At 42.1% G+C, this 23,763-nt stretch overlaps 1 protein-coding gene across 1 annotated transcript in view; it reads left to right on the top strand.

Moving 5' to 3' along the window:
* The window catches only part of FMN2 (formin 2), a 272,539-nt gene that overhangs the window by 236,655 nt on the left and 12,121 nt on the right, over positions 1–23,763 (top strand). The window contains exon 16 of the mRNA XM_037069426.1: positions 3,724–3,873. Coding sequence (XP_036925321.1) covers positions 3,724–3,873 — 150 coding nt within the window. The remainder of the gene's footprint in view (positions 1–3,723; positions 3,874–23,763) is intronic.

Below are 23,763 nucleotides of genomic sequence, written 5' to 3'. Positions count from 1 at the left end.
AATTATTGATTAATCAGAATAATTATTACTACCTTAGGAAGCCTCTCTGCATGCCAGTAACTCAAAAATATCTATAGGAAACATGATCACCTGTGTATCTATTAATAAGTCAGCCCCATTTAAATTAGTTACAACTTAGAGAAAAATTTATATTTTTGAATGTGTAATATATAATATATGTAGTATAAAGGAATATGAAATATTAAATAAGTTTACCTTATGTTAAAATAGTCAACAAACACTGTGGAAATGTATTTACTTTTCCATTGAGCTTCAGAACAATCGCTTATGATACTGTGGTGTATGCGTGAAACAGCTGAGTCACATTTAAATCAGTTTACCTTATGTTTAAACAGTCAACAAACACTGTGGAAAGGTATTTATTTTTCCACTGAACATCAGAACAATTACTTATGATACTCTGGTGTATGCATGAAACAGCTGAGTCATAGTGCTGTTAAATGGTTTGCTCACACAGCTGGTCCAAGAAGCGGGATTCACTGTCTTATGTTTTCTTATTCTAAGTCCTATATTCTTTCCTTTACACCTGCTACCTTGTGATGGGGACCTCAAACTGTTTTAAGGCAGCTGAGCGAACCAGCTGTTGCAATGTCGAGAACTGCCCACGTGGCCGGGCCTGTTTTGTAATAACCAATTTTATAAAGCATAATTACTAGAGAAATGATGAAAAAGACCGAGAGTCCAAAAATCTCAGACCTAATTCAGCGATACGGATCATAAATAGTCTTTGGGCATATAAGGGAAAAGACTGGGTTTCCCAGGAGCGAAGTATGCGTACACTTTATCAGTTTTTGTAAAGTATGACCCAGATATGTGTTGGACTATTTATGCTCTCTGCCATCCACTTTCCTGGCAGTCTTCACGTCATCGACACATTCTGCGGACACATTCTAATGTCATTACCATGTCTCATGCCAGCCAAACTCTCACATACCATATGCACCTCACGGCCTGACTCTTTCTCAGGATTAAAGGACCCTACTGTGTCATTCGCCCACTAGGCAAACTAGAAGGAAATATATAATTTCTGCAAGCCACATGTTTGATCAAATCAGCCCTGTCATCTGTCCCCAGAATCGAAAGGCTGGTTTCCCTGGCTGCCTTGCTGCTCAGAAACAGCCACAAGGCAAAAGCGAAAATATACAGAGCAAACCAGCCACGCATGGTAACCCACAGTCAGGGTGGCTGGGGAGGTTTGACTTTGTGTGTGATGCTCAGCCTCCTTTACCTTCTGAGTGAATCACCTTATGCATCTCATTTTTTTAAATTAATTATTTTTATCTCACTTGATATTTTTTTCATTGCCTTTTGAGAGAGGGGATGGGGACTGAGAGAAAGATAGAGAGAGAGAGAGAGAGAGAGAGAGAGAGAGAGAGAGGGAGAAAACATTGATTGTCTGCCTTCTCGTACATACCCCAAGATCGAACCCACAACCTGGGCGTATGCCCTGACCGGGCATCAAAACTCTGACCCTTCCAACTGCGGGACGATGCTCCAACCAACTGAGCTACCTGACTTGGGATACACATCACATTTTTCAGGCCCATCTCAGTGAGATCCTTTTTTCATAGCAGGGATTTGAAGTCAGCTTCTTGGCGAGCTGAATACATGCATAGGTAGTGTCCCTGTGTGTAAGTGTCCACACTTTAATAAACAGCACCATATGGCAAAATCAAATTGCCTTAGACATTTTTACTTAAGATTAAATCACACCTGAGTTTTCTATGGCAGAAATAGTGCTGGCCTTAGGGCAAAGGCCGGGGAGGGGTGGGAAAGGAGAAAGGGACCAGGGTTATTGGAGTGCCACTTCTGTCTGCAGTGACTCTGGCCACATGGGGCACAGCTGCCATAACATTATCAGCTTTATCGGCCTAGGCCCTTTCCAAGGTATTGCGCATGGGGATGGACGGCTTTTGCTAAGTCGGAAACCTATCACTTACCCCTGGTATGTTCTTTGTCTAATACCCCGCTGAATCTTTTCTGAGCTTAATGCAGCTTAATCCCAAGTAGCCTCTGAGTGGCATCTTCCAGAAGCCATGGGTCTAGTGTCACAGGCTGCTGCCACATGGTAGCCACTCCCTGTTAGGAGACTTTGTTGGTATCTCCTGGGACTTTNAAAGGACCCTACTGTGTCATTCGCCCACTAGGCAAACTAGAAGGAAATATATAATTTCTGCAAGCCACATGTTTGATCAAATCAGCCCTGTCATCTGTCCCCAGAATCAAAAGGCTGGTTTCCCTGGCTGCCTTGCTGCTCAGAAACAGCCACAAGGCAAAAGCGAAAATATACAGAGCAAACCAGCCACGCATGGTAACCCACAATCAGGGTGGCTGGGGAGGTTTGACTTTGTGTGTGATGCTCAGCCTCCTTTACCTTCTGAGCGAACCACCTTACGCATCTCATTTTTTTAAATTAATTATTTTTATCTCACTTGATATTTTTTTCATTGCCTTTTGAGAGAGGGGATGGGGAGTGAGAGAAAGATAGATAGATAGAGAGAGAGAGAGAGAGAGAGAGAGAGAGAGAGAAAACATTGATTGGCTGCCTTCTCGTACATACCCCAAGATCGAACCCACAACCTGGGCGTATGCCCTGACCGGGCATCAAAACTCTGACCCTTCCAACTGCGGAACGATGCTCCAACCAACTGAGCTACCTGACTTGGGATACACATCACATTTTTCAGGCCCATCTCAGTGAGATCCTTTTTTCATAGCAGGGATTTGAAGTCAGCTTCTTGGCGAGCTGAATACATGCATAGGTAGTGTCCCTGTGTGTAAGTGTCCACACTTTAATAAACAGCACCATATGGCAAAATCAAATTGCCTTAGACATTTTTACTTAAGATTAAATCACACCTGAGTTTTCTATGGCAGAAATAGTGCTGGCCTTAGGGCAAAGGCCGGGGAGGGGTGGGAAAGGAGAAAGGGACCAGGGTTATTGGAGTGCCACTTCTGTCTGCAGTGACTCTGGCCACATGGGGCACAGCTGCCATAACATTATCAGCTTTATCGGCCTAGGCCCTTTCCAAGGTATTGCGCATGGGGATGGACGGCTTTTGCTAAGTCGAAAACCTATCACTTACCCCTGGTATGTTCTTTGTCTAATACCCCGCTGAATCTTTTCTGAGCTTAATGCAGCTTAATCCCAAGTAGCCTCTGAGTGGCATCTTCCAGAAGCCATGGGTCTAGTGTCACAGGCTGCTGCCACATGGTAGCCACTCCCTGTTAGGAGACTTTGTTGGTATCTCCTGGGACTTTTGCTTTTTCCTCTAGCAACATAGGAAGCCACGTGCCATGCAAGTAGCAAAATATAGGACCCATATATTACCTTGGGAGAAATGACTGATATTTTATTTGTTTAGACTGTAGAAGGAAGTATAGACCTTCCACTCCTGGTATGTCTCAACTTGACTCCCGGTTCATTTCTGAACTATGTTGGATGCACAGTGATTGGCCATAGAATTGGACCAGGGAGAGTTCTCAGTATGTGGAGGGTTTTGTCAGTTGCCACCACCCGTATCCAAACCCCTACATGAAACCACCAGGGAACGAGCGTTGGTGCCTGAAGAGTCTGTGTCCTCTTGGTAATAATAACGGTGCATGAATGAAATCAGCGTTTGGATGGAGAAGGAATGTCCCGTATTGGAAAGTAATCATCGTTTTTATACTCTGTGTGTGTGTGTGTGTGTGCTTTGACAGCTTTCTGGAGACCACGGCCTATTTCTTCATGAAACCAAAAATTGGAGAGAAGGAGGTGTCCCCAAATGTTTTTTTCAGTATCTGGCATGAATTCAGCTCTGACTTTAAAGACTTTTGGAAGAAAGAGAACAAACTCATTCTACAAGAGAGGTAGGCTTTTTTCATTTGTACGATGGCATTTTGAAACTGGTGTTTTATTAGGTGTGATACCATGAGGGTTGCCAACTTTTATAGCCTGAATGGACAATTAGATGGGCCTCAACCTGGGGTATCGGGTCTAAGAGGGTGCTGAGATTTGGCAAAACTCGGAGTTTGGGTAAAAGAATCGGCACAGAGGCTGTGATGCTACCAAGAACGGCGGGGAGATGGTTTGCCAGGACAGCCGTCTGGTAAAACAACTTTTCTGATGAGGAAACAAGACAAAAGCAGACCATGTAACAGGAGTGGAGCAACCCCGTGGAGGTGATAAACCCACTCGCCTCCAGAGACCAACAGCAAAGAATACAAAGGTAAGAAGAATCAGTTTTGTTTTGTTTTTGCTCCGTTCATGGGATGTTGTCAAAATTTCACTGTTTGTATAAAATTTTCTCCCAGATGTTACCAAGAAACAGATGATCAATGTATCTTTTAAAAGAGCATTCAGGATTCTTGTAGAATTATATCACATTTCCTGAAGCAGGATCTTTTCAGGAATGAAGGGAAATGTCTCATCTGAAGCATTGAACTAGAGACTCTGTTGCTGTGATTGTGCAACTCCATAGAAGGCATATTAAATGTTAATTCAGGAAGCTCATGCTCCCAGGACAGCATCCCCCAGTAGCTGGTTCTAGTAGGAGAATGAAAAGGAATCATACTCAACACCACAAACCAAACACTAATATTGAAACCACTCAGTCTACTTTCCAACATCCTCGTGCTGACAATGACTTTGCTTTAGATCTTTAGAACTAACTTACATCCTAAGGGACTTTGCTCCACACACCACTGCATTCCACAGTTTTCTGCTTCTTCTCTTCATTTCGGTCTTGCTTGCATGCAAAACCAGGATCATCCACTTGTTTGCATTTGCCAGTAGATGCTGGTACATCCTTAAATCAGGTGAAATTAATTGCTAAGATCTATGGACCATGCACACACTGCCTGACTTATGCTAACTGATGTAATTACTCAGATACCACAACTTTATCACAAAAGAAGCTCTGCCTCAGTAAATGTGAATGGAAAAACAGAGCCGTTTGAAAGGGAGGAAAACATTTGAAGCATCCTCCCTAGAGGTTATGAGCTTATTCTACTTGAAAGTACATTGTAGAGGTTAACGTGAAAGGTGATTTCACTTAAAAGTCGGTCAAGGCAGGTAAGATAGAATAGAGAATTGCTTAAGAATAAGCACACTTGAATTGCTCATTTACTTCAGACTTAGCTGTATGTTATCCTTTTTTTTTTTTTTTTTTTTTTTTTACCAAGCAAGGCTTGCTCAGTTTGGGAAATTATAAGAAGGAAACTTTTTTCTCTCAGCACATCCATACAACTTCCATTCATGAACCTTACTGGATTCCCACAAGCCTCTTTTCCTCTCTAGTCTAAACTGGTCCTCCTGGAAAAGGGCCTGAAAAGCAGTCACACTAAGGTACAAAACCGAAAATTACTATTTTCACCTTACACGGTCACAATATTTGGGATTAGAGTCTAATGGAGGGTGGAAGCGGTGAGAAGTAGTGAGCAATTAGGCATCAGGGGAGACCAACGAAGCTGTCATTTGGGAGGAGCTGTTCTGATCAGATAAGTGAATTGCGCAGAAGGCTGGCATCCTGTGGTGGACACCCCAGGATGAGAACATAGGTAGAAACTCTTATCTCTTTTATTGCATACGCCAGCACCTAGCTGCTGAGATGCCATCTTGGAGGAAATGTTGAAATGGACTAGTTCAGAAGCGCAGTCCCCGTGAGACAGAGTTAAGTTTCTCTGTAACACTGGTGACAACAATCTCATGTTGATATGTTATGCATCTGACATGACCAGAACTTGCTTTTCTTCACTCTCTAAGTATCTCATAAAATCAAACACACACCTCCCCCTTCTTTTGTACTTGACCCTGTGCTGGCATGTCCTAGAAATAAAATATACTGCGGGCCGTTTGAGTCACACTTGGTGGCTTGCCTTCCATTTTGGCAGGGTTGTGCACTGGCAGGTTCCAAGTGCTCTCCACTGAAGATTTCTCATTCTTCCAAATCATTTCATTTCAATAAAGGGCTAAGGAGGAACACACAGAAGGTGACAGTGTGCTCCTTTGCCCTTTGACGTCCAAAATATATCATGTCTCTTGGCAGATAGGCTGCTTGGAAAAGCAAGCCCGCTGGTCTGAATCGTTTGTAGAAAAACATTGTCCCTTTCCTTCATGCAGGGCCAGCTGTACAGTTTCCAGGGAACGACGCAAAGTGGAAATGCTGGGCCCCTTGTTCAAAAATTGTTAACAATTTCAAGATGGCAAATCATTAAGCCACGTGTGAAGCCCTTCTGAGAGTGGGGCCCTGTGTGATTGCAGATGTGCACACCCATGGAGCCCGCCATGCCTTCGTGCAAGCTTTACGTCGGACAGGAATGCTTTGAGTGGCCTGGGTCATTGGCAGGAAGCGTGGGTGTGGTCCGTTAAGGGTGTGGTCGGTGAAGAGGATTAAACCTCTAGGGTAGTCACTGTGTGAGTAGAACCAGAAGTAGAAATATAAGGATCCAACACAAATATCACTGCTTTTTTATTACAAAACCATAAGCATGTAATTCTGGAAATAACAGCATCACACTCAAGCACCCCATATGACATTTCAGGTGAAATGTTCAAACTAAACTGCAAGTTATTACATCCATATCATGACCCTATCAGCCACACTCGGGCAGGCCTTACTTCTACGGGACCCTATAGATGCTTAAAATGGGAGGCTGTTTCCCAGGATGCTTGTCCCCTCCTCTGTGTCCCTGCAGTATTTATGCTCTTCCCTTACTTTGTTTGCTAGTTAATCCCATATTGCCTAATGACATGTCTGTTTTTATTTGATACCATAACTTAATCTTTGACATTTGCATTGATCTTTATTTCCCAGTGTCTTCACTTCTCGTATAGTCCTTACAGTGCTAAGCCGCAGTGCCTTTCCTTTCTTAGCGTCTCCATAAACATTTGCTGATGTGACTTGTATCATTGTATTTAACAAACATGGAGATTAGACCTTAGATTAGTAAAGTAGTGAAGGTGGATTTTTTTTTAATAACAAGTTTATTAGTGAATTACCATTCTACTAAATGACCATTTAATAATAATCCAATTATTATTAAATTATTGCATTGAATACTTATTTAAATTACTATTAAATGATGATTACATACAATGGTAGTAAAAACCCTACTCCAAACCCCGTACGCAGAAAGACCCCCTTTGTGTAGACAGGCAGACCCCACATGGGCAAGGTGGAACTTGCTGGAGCATGGGCTCCAAGTGCGGTCTGTAAGGTTAGCCAGCTGCGTGTCTACGTTTCTCCTTCACTGTCTGTCTTTTTGCATGTCCTCACTCCTCCTCCTCCTTTCTCTTCTCTGCTCTGTCTTTCTCTCTTCCTCTCTTTCCCTGCCCTGCCATCCTTTGTAGCTTAGCTTAATTTCCAAGCCAGGTTGTTCCTTTTAAGGGTAGACCCTTGGCCATGGGTCACAGCCCTGGCTTTCATTCTCACCACCCACAAGGAGAGGACACGCTTCACCATCTAGAAGATGCCACGAAGTGACTTCAGATGAGTTGTGCCCATCTGTGGGTCCACAGTGGCCAAGGGCACGGGCACTGTGATTAGCTGAGCAGTTGATAGGCCCAGTTCCGCAGCCAAAGGGGACAGTTATTCTGGTTGACAGCTCCCTTCCTGGCAGTATCTTTGGAGTTAGGAAAAAGCACTTCTCTGTAAAAGGTAAACAACGATCTACTACCCCTAACTTAGTAAGCCTTTAAAAGTAACCCGATGGATAAATGCTGTGGTTGAAATTTCCCTTTCTAATTACATTTTCCGTGCTCTAATTTGGAATTTTTTTCATTGAACGAGATATTTAAAGTTTTAAATATTGCATGCATTTTTCTTACCCCATTATTTCTAATTGGTGTCTGGTTCCAAAATAGTACTAATGTGTTATTTAAAGTTTTAAATATTGCATGCATTTTTCTTACCCCATTATTTCTAATTGGTGTCTGGTTCCAAAATAGTACTAATGTGTTTTCTGGCTCTGTCTTAGTGAGTCATATGGTTTGGTAGATATATTTCTTGGAATGGTGAATTTGTATACATCCATGTTGAAAAGGCATGCTGTCTTTGTAATTGATGTGATTTGAAAAACGTGAGGGTTGTTGAGTCAAGTCTTCTTCTGCTTACTAAGTACAGTCATAGAAAGTCCTACTTCCTAACCTGCAAAATGGAGCTAGAATTACCTGCCTTGCAATTTTATTGCTAAAGTAAAAACACTATCTACTTGCTAGATGCTCATTGGCTGTTCCTCCGTCATTTGACAAAATGATAACCCGCCCATGACTACCTACCTCCAAGATGAGCTAACATAGTGTGATAAGGCATGTTAAGTATCTTAGGAACATATTCTGGAAATACAAGGTATTATTGTGACTGAGTTACTTTCTTGGTTAGACAAAATGCCTTGATTCTCATTCTGATGATAAACTTTTGTTGGAAAATGTTAAGGCAGGCCATCTCCCCCTTTTTAAAATTTTTGTTATACTCTATGAAGGAACTCCTATCTTGGTGCTTTACACAACTGACCCTTTGGTTTTCTCACGAATCAGAAAAAAATGGTTTTTGTTCCATATACTTAGAACTAGGCATTTTCAATTGTTAATAAGAAATCATCCAAAAAGAAACATAGGCTTGTTATCCCGGAGCAGCACAAAACATAGGAAAAATAATTTTCTAAACGAATTTCACCTTGACCACATCCAGAAGGCAGTGGGATAAGCTAACATTTACTCTGCCAGTGTGGAAGGAAATGGACAAGCCTCATCTCTTCCTCTCAGGAAGACACTGGCCACTAATGAGGCCCCCTGGAGCGAGGACAGCAAGAGCTATCATGTCACTTGGAGGAAGAGAGCACAGAGTGATTGAGAATACACATGTTTTTTGTGATCCTGTTGAAAGGATTATGGCCCCAGGAGAAGACAATGGGAGTCTGAAGAAGTCTCTCACTTTTGCTCTGTTGCAAGCTGAACTCAGTATTCAGGCAGAGCCTTTAGCTGTATAGCTGCATAAAGTTATTTGTGATTATAGTCTCATTCCACATGGGGTGTTTACTAGGCACATGGGACACTGAAGGTTATTCGATGAATGTTGTGTCTCCTTAAACTAAGGATCTAGCACTCATATGACATGATGTGCAGGGGGCGGAACTGGGGCTGGGGGATGACGAATCCTGCCCGGAGAAACTCTGACAAGGAGCCTGGAGTTAGAGAGGATTTTCACAAGTAGTCCCGAGAGATAAGGGCGTTCTAGACCAGAAAATCTGGCTCTGGCAACAGAGACTCCAGCCCCATAGTGTGGAGCGTGGTCTACCATGATTTCATTTCTTTGTTGGCTCAGGACATTTGAATGTAACGAATCAATTGTGACATCTGTAAGAGTTATGTTTAAAGTGATGTCTAACTTGATTTACTAGTTTATTGTACTTGGAAACAGGTAGTCTTTGATGAACCAGGAGAAAGGATAGCTGCTCTTCTATTTAATTACACAAACATGTGGCCGTCAAGCCTGGTTTCAGCCCAACTGAAATCTGTAATTACAGGAAAAGAATTTGAACGCTTGGCGTCGGGAGGTTATGCATTAATTTGGAGATCACCACTTGTCATGGCAGCATTTCTGGTTCCAAAATTTGTATTCAACTGAGTTAGAAATTCAGATTTAAGTGTGGTGTTACCAGAGTGGAAGGAAGTAGAAGAAGTGGCCACTTTCAAAGCAACCGAAAATAAATCGGAAGAATAGAAATAAGGGAAGAAGCTTTATTATGTGATAATGTGTTTGTTGGGTACCTTACATGAGGGATTACCTCTTGCCCTGTGACTTAGCTTTGTTGCGTTGCATCAGTAAATTAATTTGGCCATCCATTTTCATCTGTAATTCAGGCATCAATTCTAGAGAAGTGACCCGGAAAAAAATCCTTTTCTGAGTTCCAACTTCCGGTAGGTAAAGCTTCGGCAAGACAGTTGACAAACAAGACAGAATAGTGGCCACTGGAGTCTGAGAATGTGCAGGGAAAGTGTTCTACATTTATTAAAGGCATAATTAATATGCATTAAGGCATAACAGGTAATTATTTATTAGCTCATTCAACAATTAATGTGCTGCCATGTGACAGGCAAATTTCCTGGCCCTGGGGATCTTAGTCTCTAGTGAGAGAAGCAGACAATAAAAAAGTAAACACATTTTAAAATTATGAGTTGAAATCAGTACTATGACAAAAATAAACAGTGAGCTATGTTTGCAGGGGAAAAGGCAGAAGAGGTTAATCTGCAGTGTGTGGTCAGAGGGTGGCTTTCTGAAGAGGTAACAACATTTCGGTTGATACCTAAAGAATTCAAAGAAACAGAGTGACGAGGGACCAAAGTGGTACAATGAGCCCGACAGGCAAAGATGTAGGAAGTTCAGGACATCATGGCAGAAAAGATTGAGTACATGCAAGGAAGAGAATGGTCATGAGACGACTTTGATGAAATAAGCAGCCCCCTGATCATTCAGGCCCTTGTAGGTCATGGGGAGAAATTGACTTTCATTGTGCATGCAGTTGAAAGTCATCAAAGGTTGTTTTTTTTTTTTTTTTTAAGGGAATAACCGAAAATGGTTCATGTAATGAAAAGATGGTTGTCCCAAGGGGGAAGTACATTGGACAGTGGTGCTGAGGAACAAGTTAGGGACTTCCTGTGGTAGCCCAAGTGAAAGACAAGAAGGCTTTGGACTGTGGCAGGGGCAGTAGAGAGTCCCGGAAGTGGGTGTGTTGGGTATATACCTCGGAGGCAGACCGGGAAAAATGTGCTGTCCATTGGTTCCGGCTGGCCCTGTTTTAGAGGTCAGAAAATTCTAAGTCTCAGCTCAGATGCCAAGAGCTCTGGTTATCCAGCGAGTCGGATCAAGAAAACAAACCTCCCCTTTCTTCTCCTAAAAGGATTGACAAAAAGCCAAGGTTAGGGAAAGACCAGAAACTCTGGGTATCAGGAAACTCACTTGCCTAAAACTTAAGTTCTCCAAGAATTATATACTACCCTACAGTTTAAATTAGGTGGAAAAGGTGTTTGCATTTGTGTCTCTATCTTGCCATGTTCCAAGAGACGTTCTTTAAACTCTGGAAAATCCTTTCTCAAAAGCCTCAGGTTTAAAATGGAAGAAACTCACCCTTAGAGGTTCTGGTTCAAGCTCCCCAAGAGAGAATCGGGACCAAGAGCCAAGAAAATAGCCAGCCCAAAGGGACTTTGACCTTGAAAAGGACTTAACCATTGTTGCGCTTTCTAGTGAGTTTGCAGAGGTTTGTAGAGGCATCTGAGCAGCTGTTAATTTCCCTTAAGCATTTGCCGAAAATGTGGTGTCTTGGTGTCTTAGGAAAGTTTGTAGTGAAACCATCTTGCGTCAAAATAAACCTCACAGAGTAAAGGTATTTAAAATTACCTCTTGGAAAATAACAGTAAGCAGCTTATATGGGCTGGAGACGAGTTCCTGCACAAGCTGTCCCTTTGTAAGCAAAATGTTATTTTTAGGTTTCTTTAGGATAAGATAAATAATGGAATGGCTATAATCAGCCAGAGGAGCAGGACCAGGTCTATCTAATTTGTGTAATGTCAAGTGAACAAATTCTTAGGTGTGTGTGGGCTTCCACTGCAGCCTGGGCTCTTGAGAGAGTGAAAAGTGTACCAAGTCAGGGGCTCCCCACAGTTCATTTCCATCTCAGATTCTCCAGGCCAACCCGGAGCCCTTGGGTGGAGGAATCCCACCAGTGGAGAATTCTTCCTCCTGCCCTGTTCGGGGTCCCACTCTCAGGCAGCGCCCCTGCTCCCCTCAGTGGGAGAGAAGCTTTACAGAAGCGAACAGTGTTTTTTCTGCACTTAAAAAAAACTTGGGATCCCAGGTAATGGCAAACATTAGACAAAGACATGTTGGTAGTTATTGTATTTGACAAAGAACAATTAGCTCACTGGGTTTTGCCTGCTGAAGTCTGGTTACCATTTAGAAGCCACGGTGATAAGGTGTCAAATCCAATTTCCCAGAAGGGATCGTTTGTGAAAGCACATGCTGGGTGTGTGTGCACAGTGGCAGCTGGAGTCCGTGGGGGGAACCAGGAAAGGAGAATGGTCCTGAGGCGGGTTAAGAAAGTGTATTTCAACATAGAATACAAACAGAGAATGAAGTGGTGTTGGTGTGTCTAGGGGTGGGAGTGTTTAGAGTATGGTCCTAAGAAAGTAAGTAGAATGGTCAATAAGCACCCAGACTGATGCTCCACATCATTAGCCACCAGGTAAGTGCAAATCTAACCACAGTGTGATACACTACACACCCACCAGGATGCCTGTACATCATGCACCATGCAATTGTGGGTGTGTGTTCTGAGAAATGTACTGTGAGGTGATTTTGTCATTATGCCAACATCATGGAGAACAGTACCACTTATACTTATAGGTGGTGTAGCCTACAACAGATCTACGCTACACGGTATAGCCCATTGCTCCTAGGTTACAGTCCTACACAGCGTGTTACTGCACAAAACAACACGAGATTAAATTAAGCAAGGAGAAAACCATGCCATCCAGAGATGCCGTAAACAGGAAAGCGTGTGGCTGTTGTCCACGTACCACACACAGCATGATGTGTACAGCGAACTGCTTTTCTGCAGGTAGATAGAGTACACTGTGAAATAACAATAAAAAGTACGGTACGGTAAATGCACGAACCAGTAATGTAATTATTTATTATCATTATTAAGTACTTGGGACTGTACACATTGTATTATATGCTAAGGGGCCCAGCAATTCCCCTCCTAGATACACACCAAAGAATCGTGAAAACACACGTCCACACAAACACTTGTATGCATACATTCACAGCAGCATTATTCTTGGTATCTAAAACATTGGAAACAACTCAAGGGTCCATCAAATGATGGCGGATAAATAAAATAAGGCATCTCCATACAAGGAAGAGTATTTGGTAATAAAAAGGAATGTAGCTGTATTATATACTGTAACATGGACGAACCTTGAAAATATGAGGCTAAGTGAAAGAAGACAGTCCCAAAAGACTATGTGTTGAATGATTTGATTTATATGAATGTCCAGAATTGGCAGATACAGGGCGGGCAAAAGTAGGTTTATAGTTGTTGGTATGGAAAAACACGTAATAGGAAAATAAACTCCATGCTTCCTGTACTCACCACGGTAAACCTCCTTTTGCCCACCCCTACATACGGGATCCAAAAGGAGATCCTTAGCCACCAGGTAAATGCGGATCTAACCCTTGATAGGAGGCGGGGGGAGAGAGGAGTGACTACTAATGAAGCTTCTTTTGGGGAGAATGGCATGTTCTAAAATTAGATGGTTGCACAGCCCTGTGACAATATTTTTAAAAAATTGAATCATCCATCTCAAATGGATATATTTTACAGTATATGAACAACATCTCAATAGAGCTATTTTTTCAAGTAGAGTTCTCACATTAGGGTTCTGGGACTACAGAGGACTGCACCTAGATTTACTGACCCCATTTAGTGACCTGGTTAGACTCTCCGTGGTTTCGAAATCCTGCCGGTTCCCTCTGCTCCTGCCTGGCACACTCCCGGCTTGTCCCCTGTGTTCCAATAGTTCTTTACTCAAGCATAGTGAATCTCTTACCCACTAGCACAAATATTCGCTAAATCAAAATCTGACACAGAAATCTGCTGGCAAAAACTGTAAAGAAAAAAAGAAGAAGAAGAAGAAGAAATTGCACTTCTTCCAAAGTCAGAAAGACCTCCATCGGTTTAGAGAACTGGTCAATTCGAGTAGCTGGCTCTGTAGCGATGAAATGAGTTGATGCCTTCCCTGTTTAAACCCTTTTCAGGAGAGCAGAAGTCATGTTACAAACACTACAAAACTATTCATCTGTTGCAAAATAAACATTTTTCAAACCTAATCAAGTTGTCCAAGTTTTCTCAAGTTGTATTTTAGTGGAGAAGAGATAAATGCTTAGAAGAGTGAATATAATAATGGTCAAAATAAATAAAATGAAAGGGAAAGAAATTTGACTGCATTTGCTATGGGGTAAAGCCTTGCATCTTTCATGTCAGGATGAGATGTTGAATTAACACCTCCACCCTCTGCCCAGAATGTCCCCACCAGGCTTTGTGGTCCCCAGCCCTTCCTTTCTGGGTGTTCACTCACTCAGGACTCCACTCCACAGGCTTCTGAGTTGCTGCTTGGGATTTTTCTTCTTGGTCATAAACAGTTAGAAACTTGAAATATGGTCCTGAGAGGAATTTTGAACCTATGGAAAGGAGACTTTTTTGAGGAGGAGGAGGACAGTAATAGGGGTAAACTTTTAATGTGGTGCCTCCTAGTGTATAATAAGATTAATTCAATGAAGATTAACCATGTTGAGGAGTTACAATGTGGTCTTTGATATTGGATTCCAGTAAATTCAGGTCCATCAGTTGAATAACTATCATGGCAACTTAGTTTCCTGGGGCTTGGGTTTTTTCATTTATGGGAAAAACTACTATTTACAATTTGTTTCTCCTTGAAGTGACCTTTAAATTACTGTCATCACCATCATCATCATTTAAATTATGTATGCATAGCCTTGGCTGGTGTAGCTCAGTGGATTGAGCACGGGCCTGCGAACCAGAAGATCGAGGTTCGATTCCCAGTCAGGGCACATGCCTGGGTTGTAGGCCGGTTCCTTGCAGGCCAACTACCAGCAGGGGACGCAAGAAAGGCAACCATACATTGATGTTTCTCTCCCTCTCTCCTTCCCCTCTAAAGGTAAATAAATAAATAAAATCTTTAAATTATGTATGCATAATATTTCTCATATGCATATTATAAAAATCATTTCAAGTTTTAATACTCTTAGAGTGTTAGGAGCTATGATTTTGCAAGTTTTAATAATAAAGGCATTGCAGAGCCCCCAAAAGAAAATCACATTATACCTAATATAATTCCTAAAATGATGTAAGGCTCTTCTTGCAATGCAGGCTTTCTAATTATAGCTAAAATATTATTAATATGTAAATGCACCAGAGGTTTGTCTGCTCTCTCTTTTTGAATATTATCTTATGTGAATCCTCTGAGCATTTTAATTTAATTTAATTTAATTGCATTTTGATTTATCATGCATTTGATTTCTGAGTAAGAGGCTGTAACAAAATACTTAGGATCCCTGGTACCTTGAATATCTAAGTTTGAAAACTTTATTTGATCAACTTCATCTGTCATTTTATCTGGTTGAGTAATGCTAAACATTCTCTAAATAATCCATCAGCTTTGTCTCTATTTTGTCCCACATGGCCCTGGCCATGCTCCACCTCCAATTGATTACAAAGTGTGCCCCTTAGACTGGCACCGAGTGTCACACTCTGTATCTAGATCAAAGGCAGTGTTCCTGGCCAACTTGTCTCCACAGCTCATTGATCTCTCTCTGGAGAAAGGCTGGTATGTTTCCTTGCAGATTCCGCCTTTGAATGATTTAAAACTTGATGCTGAGCTATATAAAGTCCTGTCTCTATAGCTGTGTCTCACAGAGTAAGGGTCACGCTGAAAGGCACCACTCCCGTGTTTGCAAAAAGGGCACGCTGTCCTCCTCTTCCCGCGGGAGCCACGTCCACCGCAGCCTCCTGCATCGCACAGGATTAGCCAACCCCGGCCATGCGCAAACCAAGGCTCAGAGGAGAAGGAAGGTGTCCCGTGCTAGCGCACCCTCAGAAAGTAGGCTTGCCATATTCGTCCTTCAGAGAATTAGGCAGATCCAAGCTTTCTGGCTTTTTAAGAGGAAGTGCCTAGTAGTTTTCAGAAAACACTAGTGTCGATGACAGAATTTTGGTGGTGTTGGTGAGGACTGTGATTGTTTGACTTTGAGCAGAATGAACCAAGATCATGAAGTCACCCCCATCACGTGATGGGCTTCATCAGGTTCGTCTGGCCCTGGAGTGGTTCTAGACGTGATCTGGGGAATGAGATGATTGAAAACTGGGAGAGGAAGGCAGTGCTCAGCATTAGAGAGGTCCACCAGCTTGCTCCCTGAGAGGGCCCTGACCCCCTGGTTCCACCAACCTAAAGACCACCCTCGTCTCCACCACACTGGGGAACTGGGGCAGTAGGAGAAGAAAGGGTGTGTGATTTCATATTGCATCCTAAGCGTGTGTAGAAGCCAGTAGGGAGGCATGGTATAAGGGCCATGTTGTTGTTGTTGTTGTTTAATAAATAAAGTAATCTATAGTCATTAATGAGTTAGCCTTTAATATTTAAGCCCTGTTAAAATTTCTCTGTTTTATGATATGAGCATCTAAGGTGGTCTGCATTTATCATCACTTTGAAAAAGGAGAAAACTTAAAGTTAGGTTAAATTATATAGACATTTGCTGTTTCTCAAAAGAGTATATTGATGCATGTGCCGTATAGGCAGTGTGATTTTGTGGTTAAAATGAGAAAGTAAACGTGTGGTCTTTGATCTCATTCCTAGCAGAGCTCCTAAAACCCTTTCCAAGTGAAAGAGCAACAAAGGTATCTTTGGTTATCTTAATGAGGTGACTGCAAAAAGCTCTAGGTCACCTTATGTGGGCCAATGGGACCAACCCTGTGATTGGAAGATGGGAACTTTCAGTCCCACTGCCCTGACCCCTGAGGAGGAGAGAGGTTCTAGACTAATCCCAAGTGACCAAAGATTTAATCAGTCTTGGCCATGTGTAGAAGCCTCCATAAAAAATAAAAATAAAACCCCAAAGAATGGGGTTCAAGGAACTTCCAGATTGTGGACACATGGAGATTCGGGGAGAGGGGTGCACTCAGAGGGCATTGGAGCTCCGCGCGCCTTCCCACCCACCTCGCCCTTTGCATCTCTTCCAGCTCTCTGTCCCTGGGTAATATCCTCTTATAATAAACCAGTGATCCAGTAAGTAAACTGCTAGGGTCCTGTGAGCCATTCTACCAAAGTAATCAAACTTGAGGAGGGTGTCATCGGAACCTCCTGTCTCTAGCCAGCTGATCAGAAGCACAGGTGACAACCTGGGCTTGCAAGTGGAGTCTTAAGTGAGCTGGGGCATCTTGTGGGACTGAGCCCCGAACCTGAGGGCTCTGACGCTGTCTCCCAGTAGATGATGCCAGAATCAGGTTAGTTGTCTGGTGGTGTGGGAAAAACACACGTGGGAATTGGTGTCAGAATCAGAGACATTCATTTAGAATTTAAAATCACCAGAAGTAGAAGATTGCATGTGAGAACCCTAAGTCCTCTAAGCTTTAATTTGTCACAGAAGTGTATGGAGAGCAGTTTCTAAGATTTGTTGGGTGAGGAAAAGGGAAGAAGGTAGAAGCGATAACTCTCATCTTTAAAATATTCCGATTATGGTTATAAATGTATATAGTCCATGTTCTACACAAAATAAAGCACATCAGAAATAAAAGCATATTTACAGTAGTTCTGAATTTTATGAGATGGAATTATTTTTTAAAAATTAACCTCTTTGGTTCAAATTCCTATGGCCTGGGGGTGAACATTTTTGGCAAGTTTGATAAAATTCCATTTGGCCACTTTAAAGTGTTCCAAGTTTCTGGGGGAGGTAAATAGGATGAGCAATAGTTGGAAAAAAGTATATTTCATCAGTTAAGAGAATTTAAGATGCTCGCAGATAACTCAGAAACTTCCACTATAAAAGTCAGTCTAGACGTGGGTATTCATGTATTCTTAAATTCATGTTTTGTTTTTTAGAAGAGAAGCACTCTTAATTCTGCACTGAGGTTGTACATGGGTTTATTTCCTACAGCTTCTGACTTTCCTAAGTTTTCATTTTACAAGGGCGAGATGAAAGAACTAGGAAATAGAGTACTACGGCAAGAACTTGAGGCTACATTGTGTTGATGGCAAATTAGAGAAAAAGGTGCAACTGCATTTTTTTTTAAAATATCTGGATGGATGGGTGGATGGATGGAGAGTTATTCCCAATCACACAGAACTATTCGGGAAAAAGGGCAAATATAAGTCTAAGTGAAAGTGACATTATTCTGAGGAAAGCTTATTATTAATAAAGAGAGAGAGAAGGGTCCGCAGCCACCTGCCCACTGTCGACCTACTTCCATGTCCCAAACATTCAGATAAGAATCAGGGACCACGAACAACTGCTGACCTTCACGGAGGTGAGAACACGATCACCAGAAAGCTGGTGGATCACAGTGAAGAGAAACAAAAATGTGCTGACTTTCATAAAGTACAGATTTTACTATTCGTGAGTAGTGATTCCAAACCAGTTTTCTAATCGTGCCGATCAAAGACCATCTAACAGTTAAGTGCTCACTTCCAAAGTCCCCGTTTTTAGTGGCCAGTTCCCATTTTCTACCTGAGGATTTAATGACTTCTCTAGTCTGAGAGTTGAATGGACTTCCCAAACTTGGGGAAAATGATTGCAATAGATGCAGTTTTATTTACGTTTTTGTAGCCCAGAGCCATAACCACGTGTCTACAGTGTGGTGATCCAGAAGCCTCAGAAACCAAACGTTTTCTCCTAAGTGCGTGGCAGCCTGAACCCACTTGAGGCTGTCTGTGGTCTCCAGCCTTCCACTCAGTGCGAACATCCATACATTTACAACAGAAATTGTCGTGTGTGCCGGGTAATTGTAATTGTCACTGCATGCTGTGTCTGACCCTACTGTAGTGTTAGATACCATTTTTCTGTGTGAAAGGAGAACCGTTCTAATTTCTGTAATCCATCGGGCCCCCAAGGTTTGGGGTAAAGGATCAAAGAATGAATGGATAGCTGCCTCCTCTACCCTATACTCACTGGCCCGAATTCTACTCTCCCTAGATCGACACGAATAAATCCACAGTCCTTGTCTGTGTGATGGGTGTTCAGGTATTTGAGGTTATCTGTGAAAATGCTATCAGGTTTTCCATGGCCAGGTATTTTATTGTTCTAGAATCTCTTTGGACTTCCTTGATTCCTTTAGCTTCCCACTCAGCCTGGAATTTCGGAATTCCAGCCATGCCCTTCGGAATTTCGGAATTTCAGCCATGCCTTCCTTGGAACCGTGTCAACTATGGCAATAGACCACACTTTTCACCCCTCCCCGCATCAGCAAGGTCATACCCTTCACCTTTGTTGCTCTGGGAGAAACTTTCCAGGCTGGACTACTTAAAAATCAGTTTTCTCCCACCTAAGGTAGATTCTCTAAGAAACGGCTGTTCTGAAAGAAATCCTGGGACCCGTGAGAGGAATAGGAAATCAAGAATGCTTACATTCAGCTTTTCCTTTTTATTTATAATCATTCCTCAGACTGCCTGCTTCCACCCTGTCTCGACCCAGAACACCACATCTGCATTCTTTGATGCGCATTTATGAAATTATACCCATGCTTTGCTGAGGCCATTCAACAAGTATTAAGGAGCTACTATATAGCAAGGATCTAGTGAGCGAAACCCATCCTTGCCCTCTGCGGCTTACATTATAGCAAGGAGAAACTGATTAGCAATTAATATCCACTGGGTGCTGGGGTGGGACCAGACCAAAAAATAAAGTAGGACAAAGGGAAGACAGTTGGAGGAGGTGATGGTGTCGTATATAGGCTAGCTAGGAAGCATCTCTCTGAGAAGTGAGGTATAGCAGGGACTTAAAGGACGTGGGGGAATAAACCAATGGATACATAAAGGCGGAATATTCCAGACAGGGGCCAGTAAGTGCAGAGCCTGAGGAAGGAGTGTTTAGAGGGGAGGTCCGAGCGGTTGGAAGAGAGTGAGAAGAGAGAGCAAGAGGATGAGTGTAGAGGGAGGGCATGCGGGGCCAGACGGGGTGGCCGGGTGGACCGGGTCGGGAAAGAGCTTCAGAAAGAAGGGCTTAGGGGAAGAGCCCTGGGAGATGCTGCCCCTGCCTGTGTGAAGGAGATGAGGGCAGAGAGCTGCCCTTGGGACTGGGGAACCTGGAGGACTCGGGGACATCCACAAGAGTAGTCTCTATCCAGTGCTTAGGGACAAACGCTGGATCGGAGGGGAGCAGAGAAAGTGGGCACGGTGCCTGTAGGCAACTCTTTTCAGGACTTGGCACTTCTAAAGGGTCACAGACCAAAGGTCTAGCTGGAGGGGAAAGTGGGCTAAGGAGTTTTTTTGTTTCAGTGCTGAGATAAACAACATGTTTTTATGCAATTAGGAATAACCCAGCAGGGGAAAAATTGTGACCCTAGTCTCCCTTAATATGTGTGTTTTTCCTTGGTCCCATTTCTGCCTTGTATCTCCCAAATCTTCCTCCTAATTAAGCCGTTCTTCCTCTTACATAATTCTAAGCCGTTAGGATCTAAATAGCTCTGTTTTACTCTTTTATGAGTTTTACAGGTAGGAAATATGATCAACTCTGTATAAACTAATTCCTATGTCTAAAAGCCCTTGAACTCCCCACCAAAAACATCTTTCTAAAAATATAGGGTCTCAGCTACTCATCCATATTGTCTTTGCCGGAGAGGTGTCAAAATATAAACCAAAATGTAAACCATAGTGTAAGTAACCAACGATGCTTAATTTGATATCTCACTAGCTATAATCAAAAACTTTTCTGAGCCATATGTAAAATGAAAGTTGCTGAGATTAAGAAAATATCTTAACACAGGTGGAAATATTTACACAGGTAAAGGTAAAATGTAGTAAAGGTAAATAAAAAAGGAAGTTGGCATGAAAAATGTCAATTGTAGTAACCAGCACTATTGTCCTGTAATAAAATATGAACTTTGTTGTCACACGTGATTTTATAATGGTTTCATCCATCATGTATGACAAAATCACCTTCACTGTCATAAGTCTGTGGAACCAGGGAATGTCATTTCCCCGTTTAATTGAGAACATCTAAAAATCCCCAGTATACACAGGAAGAGGTTGGCCATTCTTACAGGGCTTTTTTAAAAAGGCAATTCCGCGGAGCTACTTTTGTAAATTCCACCTAAATCCACATCTAATATTGAATAAAAATTGTCACTACTGCGTGATCTAGGAGAAAAACAAACCATTCCCCTGCTAAATCAGAGATTTAAATTAGCAGTGAAAAACATGTTGATGAGAAGCTTAAAATTTCTAACATGTATGTGAGCATAAATATTCTTATTAAAGTGACTATTAAAGGCCTATCAACTCAGCATTTTTAAAAGTTCTAACCAGCACATTCTAGATTTTTCATCGTTTTTCTGATACCATGTGAAATTCCGGTGGGAGATTGTGAAAGATCACTCTTGGTTTGACAGAATATAATTCAGGCTCTTTATTTACACAATGGAATGTGAACTCGGCTGTTTACTCATCCAGTTCGTGAAGCAAATTTTTCCCCCTTCCTCACCAGCTCGGAATTGTCAGTATTTCCAGCACTAGCCACCTACTCACTGCTCTTCCGTTGAGACCACTGCGATTTGAGATAATCGAGAAAATATGCTGACTGTCCTCCGGTTTTCGGAGTTGTATCCCTGTATCCGATTAGACACTAAAAAGCCAACAGGACATCCTCCAAGTCCATGCTGACATCCCTCTCTCTAGAAATGTCTTCACCGAGTTCAAGTTTAAAAATCAATCTCAGTTTATATTGAGGATTTGTGTTTTTAAAAAAGGCCATGGGAGAAATGTCTCTGCCTTCTGTATTTTTAGATTCGTGCTGACTACATTTCACGTTTCTTATTTAGAGAACTATGTCCAAAAACTCCTCCTAGGAATTTGGAATCAAGAAACTGTGGTGGTAGCTTAGTTTTCTCTGGACAATCTTACATGCTTTCCTTTTCAAAAATGATCACTACAACCGGTTGTGTTTCCATCACTGCTTTTTGTTGAATTGAGTTCCAATTTTGCCAATTGCAGTTCTTCTCCCCAGCGACTGACAAAACACGTGACTGTTGTTTCTAAATAGTTTCTTTTCAAAGAAAAGAAAAATCAAAACCAAAAATCAAAATTCAAAATCATTTTGAACTGCCGTAATTAATGTGTTCTGAGTTTTAAAAGATTTAGAATCAAATATTTCTGAATGAATAGAAATAAAATAATAAACACTATAATGTAATGAATGTAGATATATAAATATGACCTTAGGCAAATATAAATATATAAATGTAAGTGAGTGTATGAACATAAATAAATAGGAAGGGGAGGTATGGGTGGCTGTCTGTTTCGTCTTCCCCAGTGTGGTTAAAGCTAGAAGTGTGGAGGTCGAACATCTGTGTTGGCCTGGATTTGAACCCCAGACCTGCCACAAATTGGTGTGCGACCCCAAGCAAGTCATTGGACCACTTTAAGTTTCTGTTTCCTCGTTGTAAGAGTTGGGTAACAAGACTACTTCCTGGGGTTTTCACCAGATTTAAAGAGAATAGAATCTGTACACCGTCTTAGCCCAGTGCTTGGCACATAGTTCTCAGTAAGTATCAGCTGCTGTCTTCATGAGCCAGGCACTCTGCTGGGCATGGGGTGTGGAGAGGAAAGGTATTCCATTCTCTGCCTTCAAGGAGCTAACACTATTGTGTCTTTTAAGACTCTCACTGTGTGGAAGCTTTCAAAAGAGGAAGAGATATTGAACTTGGGGAATAAATTTAAGATGATCTATTCCATGCTTTTGTGCCCTTTCGAGTAGGGGGATGTGGAAAGCATGCAGACTCCAAAGTCAGCCAAAGCTGGATTTTCTCCTTCGTCCTTCTATCGTGTGACCTCAAGGACCGACTTGTGTCTCAGGCTCCTTGTCCCTAAAATAGCATCACAGCGTCTCTCACGTTTGACTGCCAGGTTTTGAATAAGATGGTGCCCAGGAAATATCCACTGTGTAGGGGGCACCCCAGTGGCTCACTGCAAATATGAATGTTCTTCAAATAAAAAGGCAGGCCGGTCATGTTTTGAACACCTGTGATCGCCAGGCCAGATTTCTCTGGTCTCAGGTGAAAACAACCTTTGTAATAAATTCTACCCATTGACTGCGCTCTGAACCTCTTCAATGTGGTGCTCCTTAGAACCGGAGCATAACCATACTGCAGTCACTCTCTGTCTTCCTCGGGCATATCTGATTATTGTGGATTTGTCTGCACATCCTCTCGTGTAGCCATCGTCTCTCTCCCTACTCTGTGCACATCCAATTGGAGATTCTTTAACTGCTTTGTTGAAATGGAGGGATATTACACTATGTAATTTATCTTTTCCACTAACCCAGAAGTTAATAAAAGCTAGTGAAACAAGTTTGACACAATTTCATGTGGAATCCTATAGGCCACCAGTGTTTCATACAGTGTATGCAAAATTAGCTTTTCTGTAAGATGGAAGAAAATGAATATGATAACCTAGAGTTTTCTATAACGTTATGTGTAATTATTCAAACCAAATGGTTATTGATGGATGGAATTACAACAGTAAACTAGTATCTTCAATATTTGAATCAAGTCAAAGCCCGCATAGTTTACTCAGGATGTGAATTGAATAGCCAGACTTATCGCTGAAGAGTTCACCAGGAGAAGGAGACAAGAAAAAAAGAGAGAAAGATTTAGATCGCAGCTCTAGCTATTTGCCCAACTTTATTCCTGTGATAGTTCAGCTTGATTTGGATTGCCTTATTCAACATCATTCATTCATCGCGTCAGTTATTTTTCAAACGCCTGGTGAATACTTGTGTGAGGTTTATTATTCCTGGTAATGTAACAGTGAGTAAATAGACACGATCCCTACTCTCAAGGGGCCTCCTATTCAACAAGACAGAGAAACAGGGAGACGCATAGCTGTGCCCCTTGCAAGAACATGGGTGATCTAGACAGTGTGATGCTGAGTGGAGAAAGGCAAACACTGGGTAAAACAAACAAAACCAAAACAGA

Source organism: Sturnira hondurensis, unplaced genomic scaffold (assembly GCF_014824575.4).
Source record: "Sturnira hondurensis isolate 20B ecotype Veracruz unplaced genomic scaffold, ASM1482457v3 Scaffold0018525, whole genome shotgun sequence".
Lineage (NCBI taxonomy): Eukaryota > Metazoa > Chordata > Mammalia > Chiroptera > Phyllostomidae > Sturnira > Sturnira hondurensis.
This window is presented reverse-complemented; position numbering and strand designations above follow the sequence as displayed.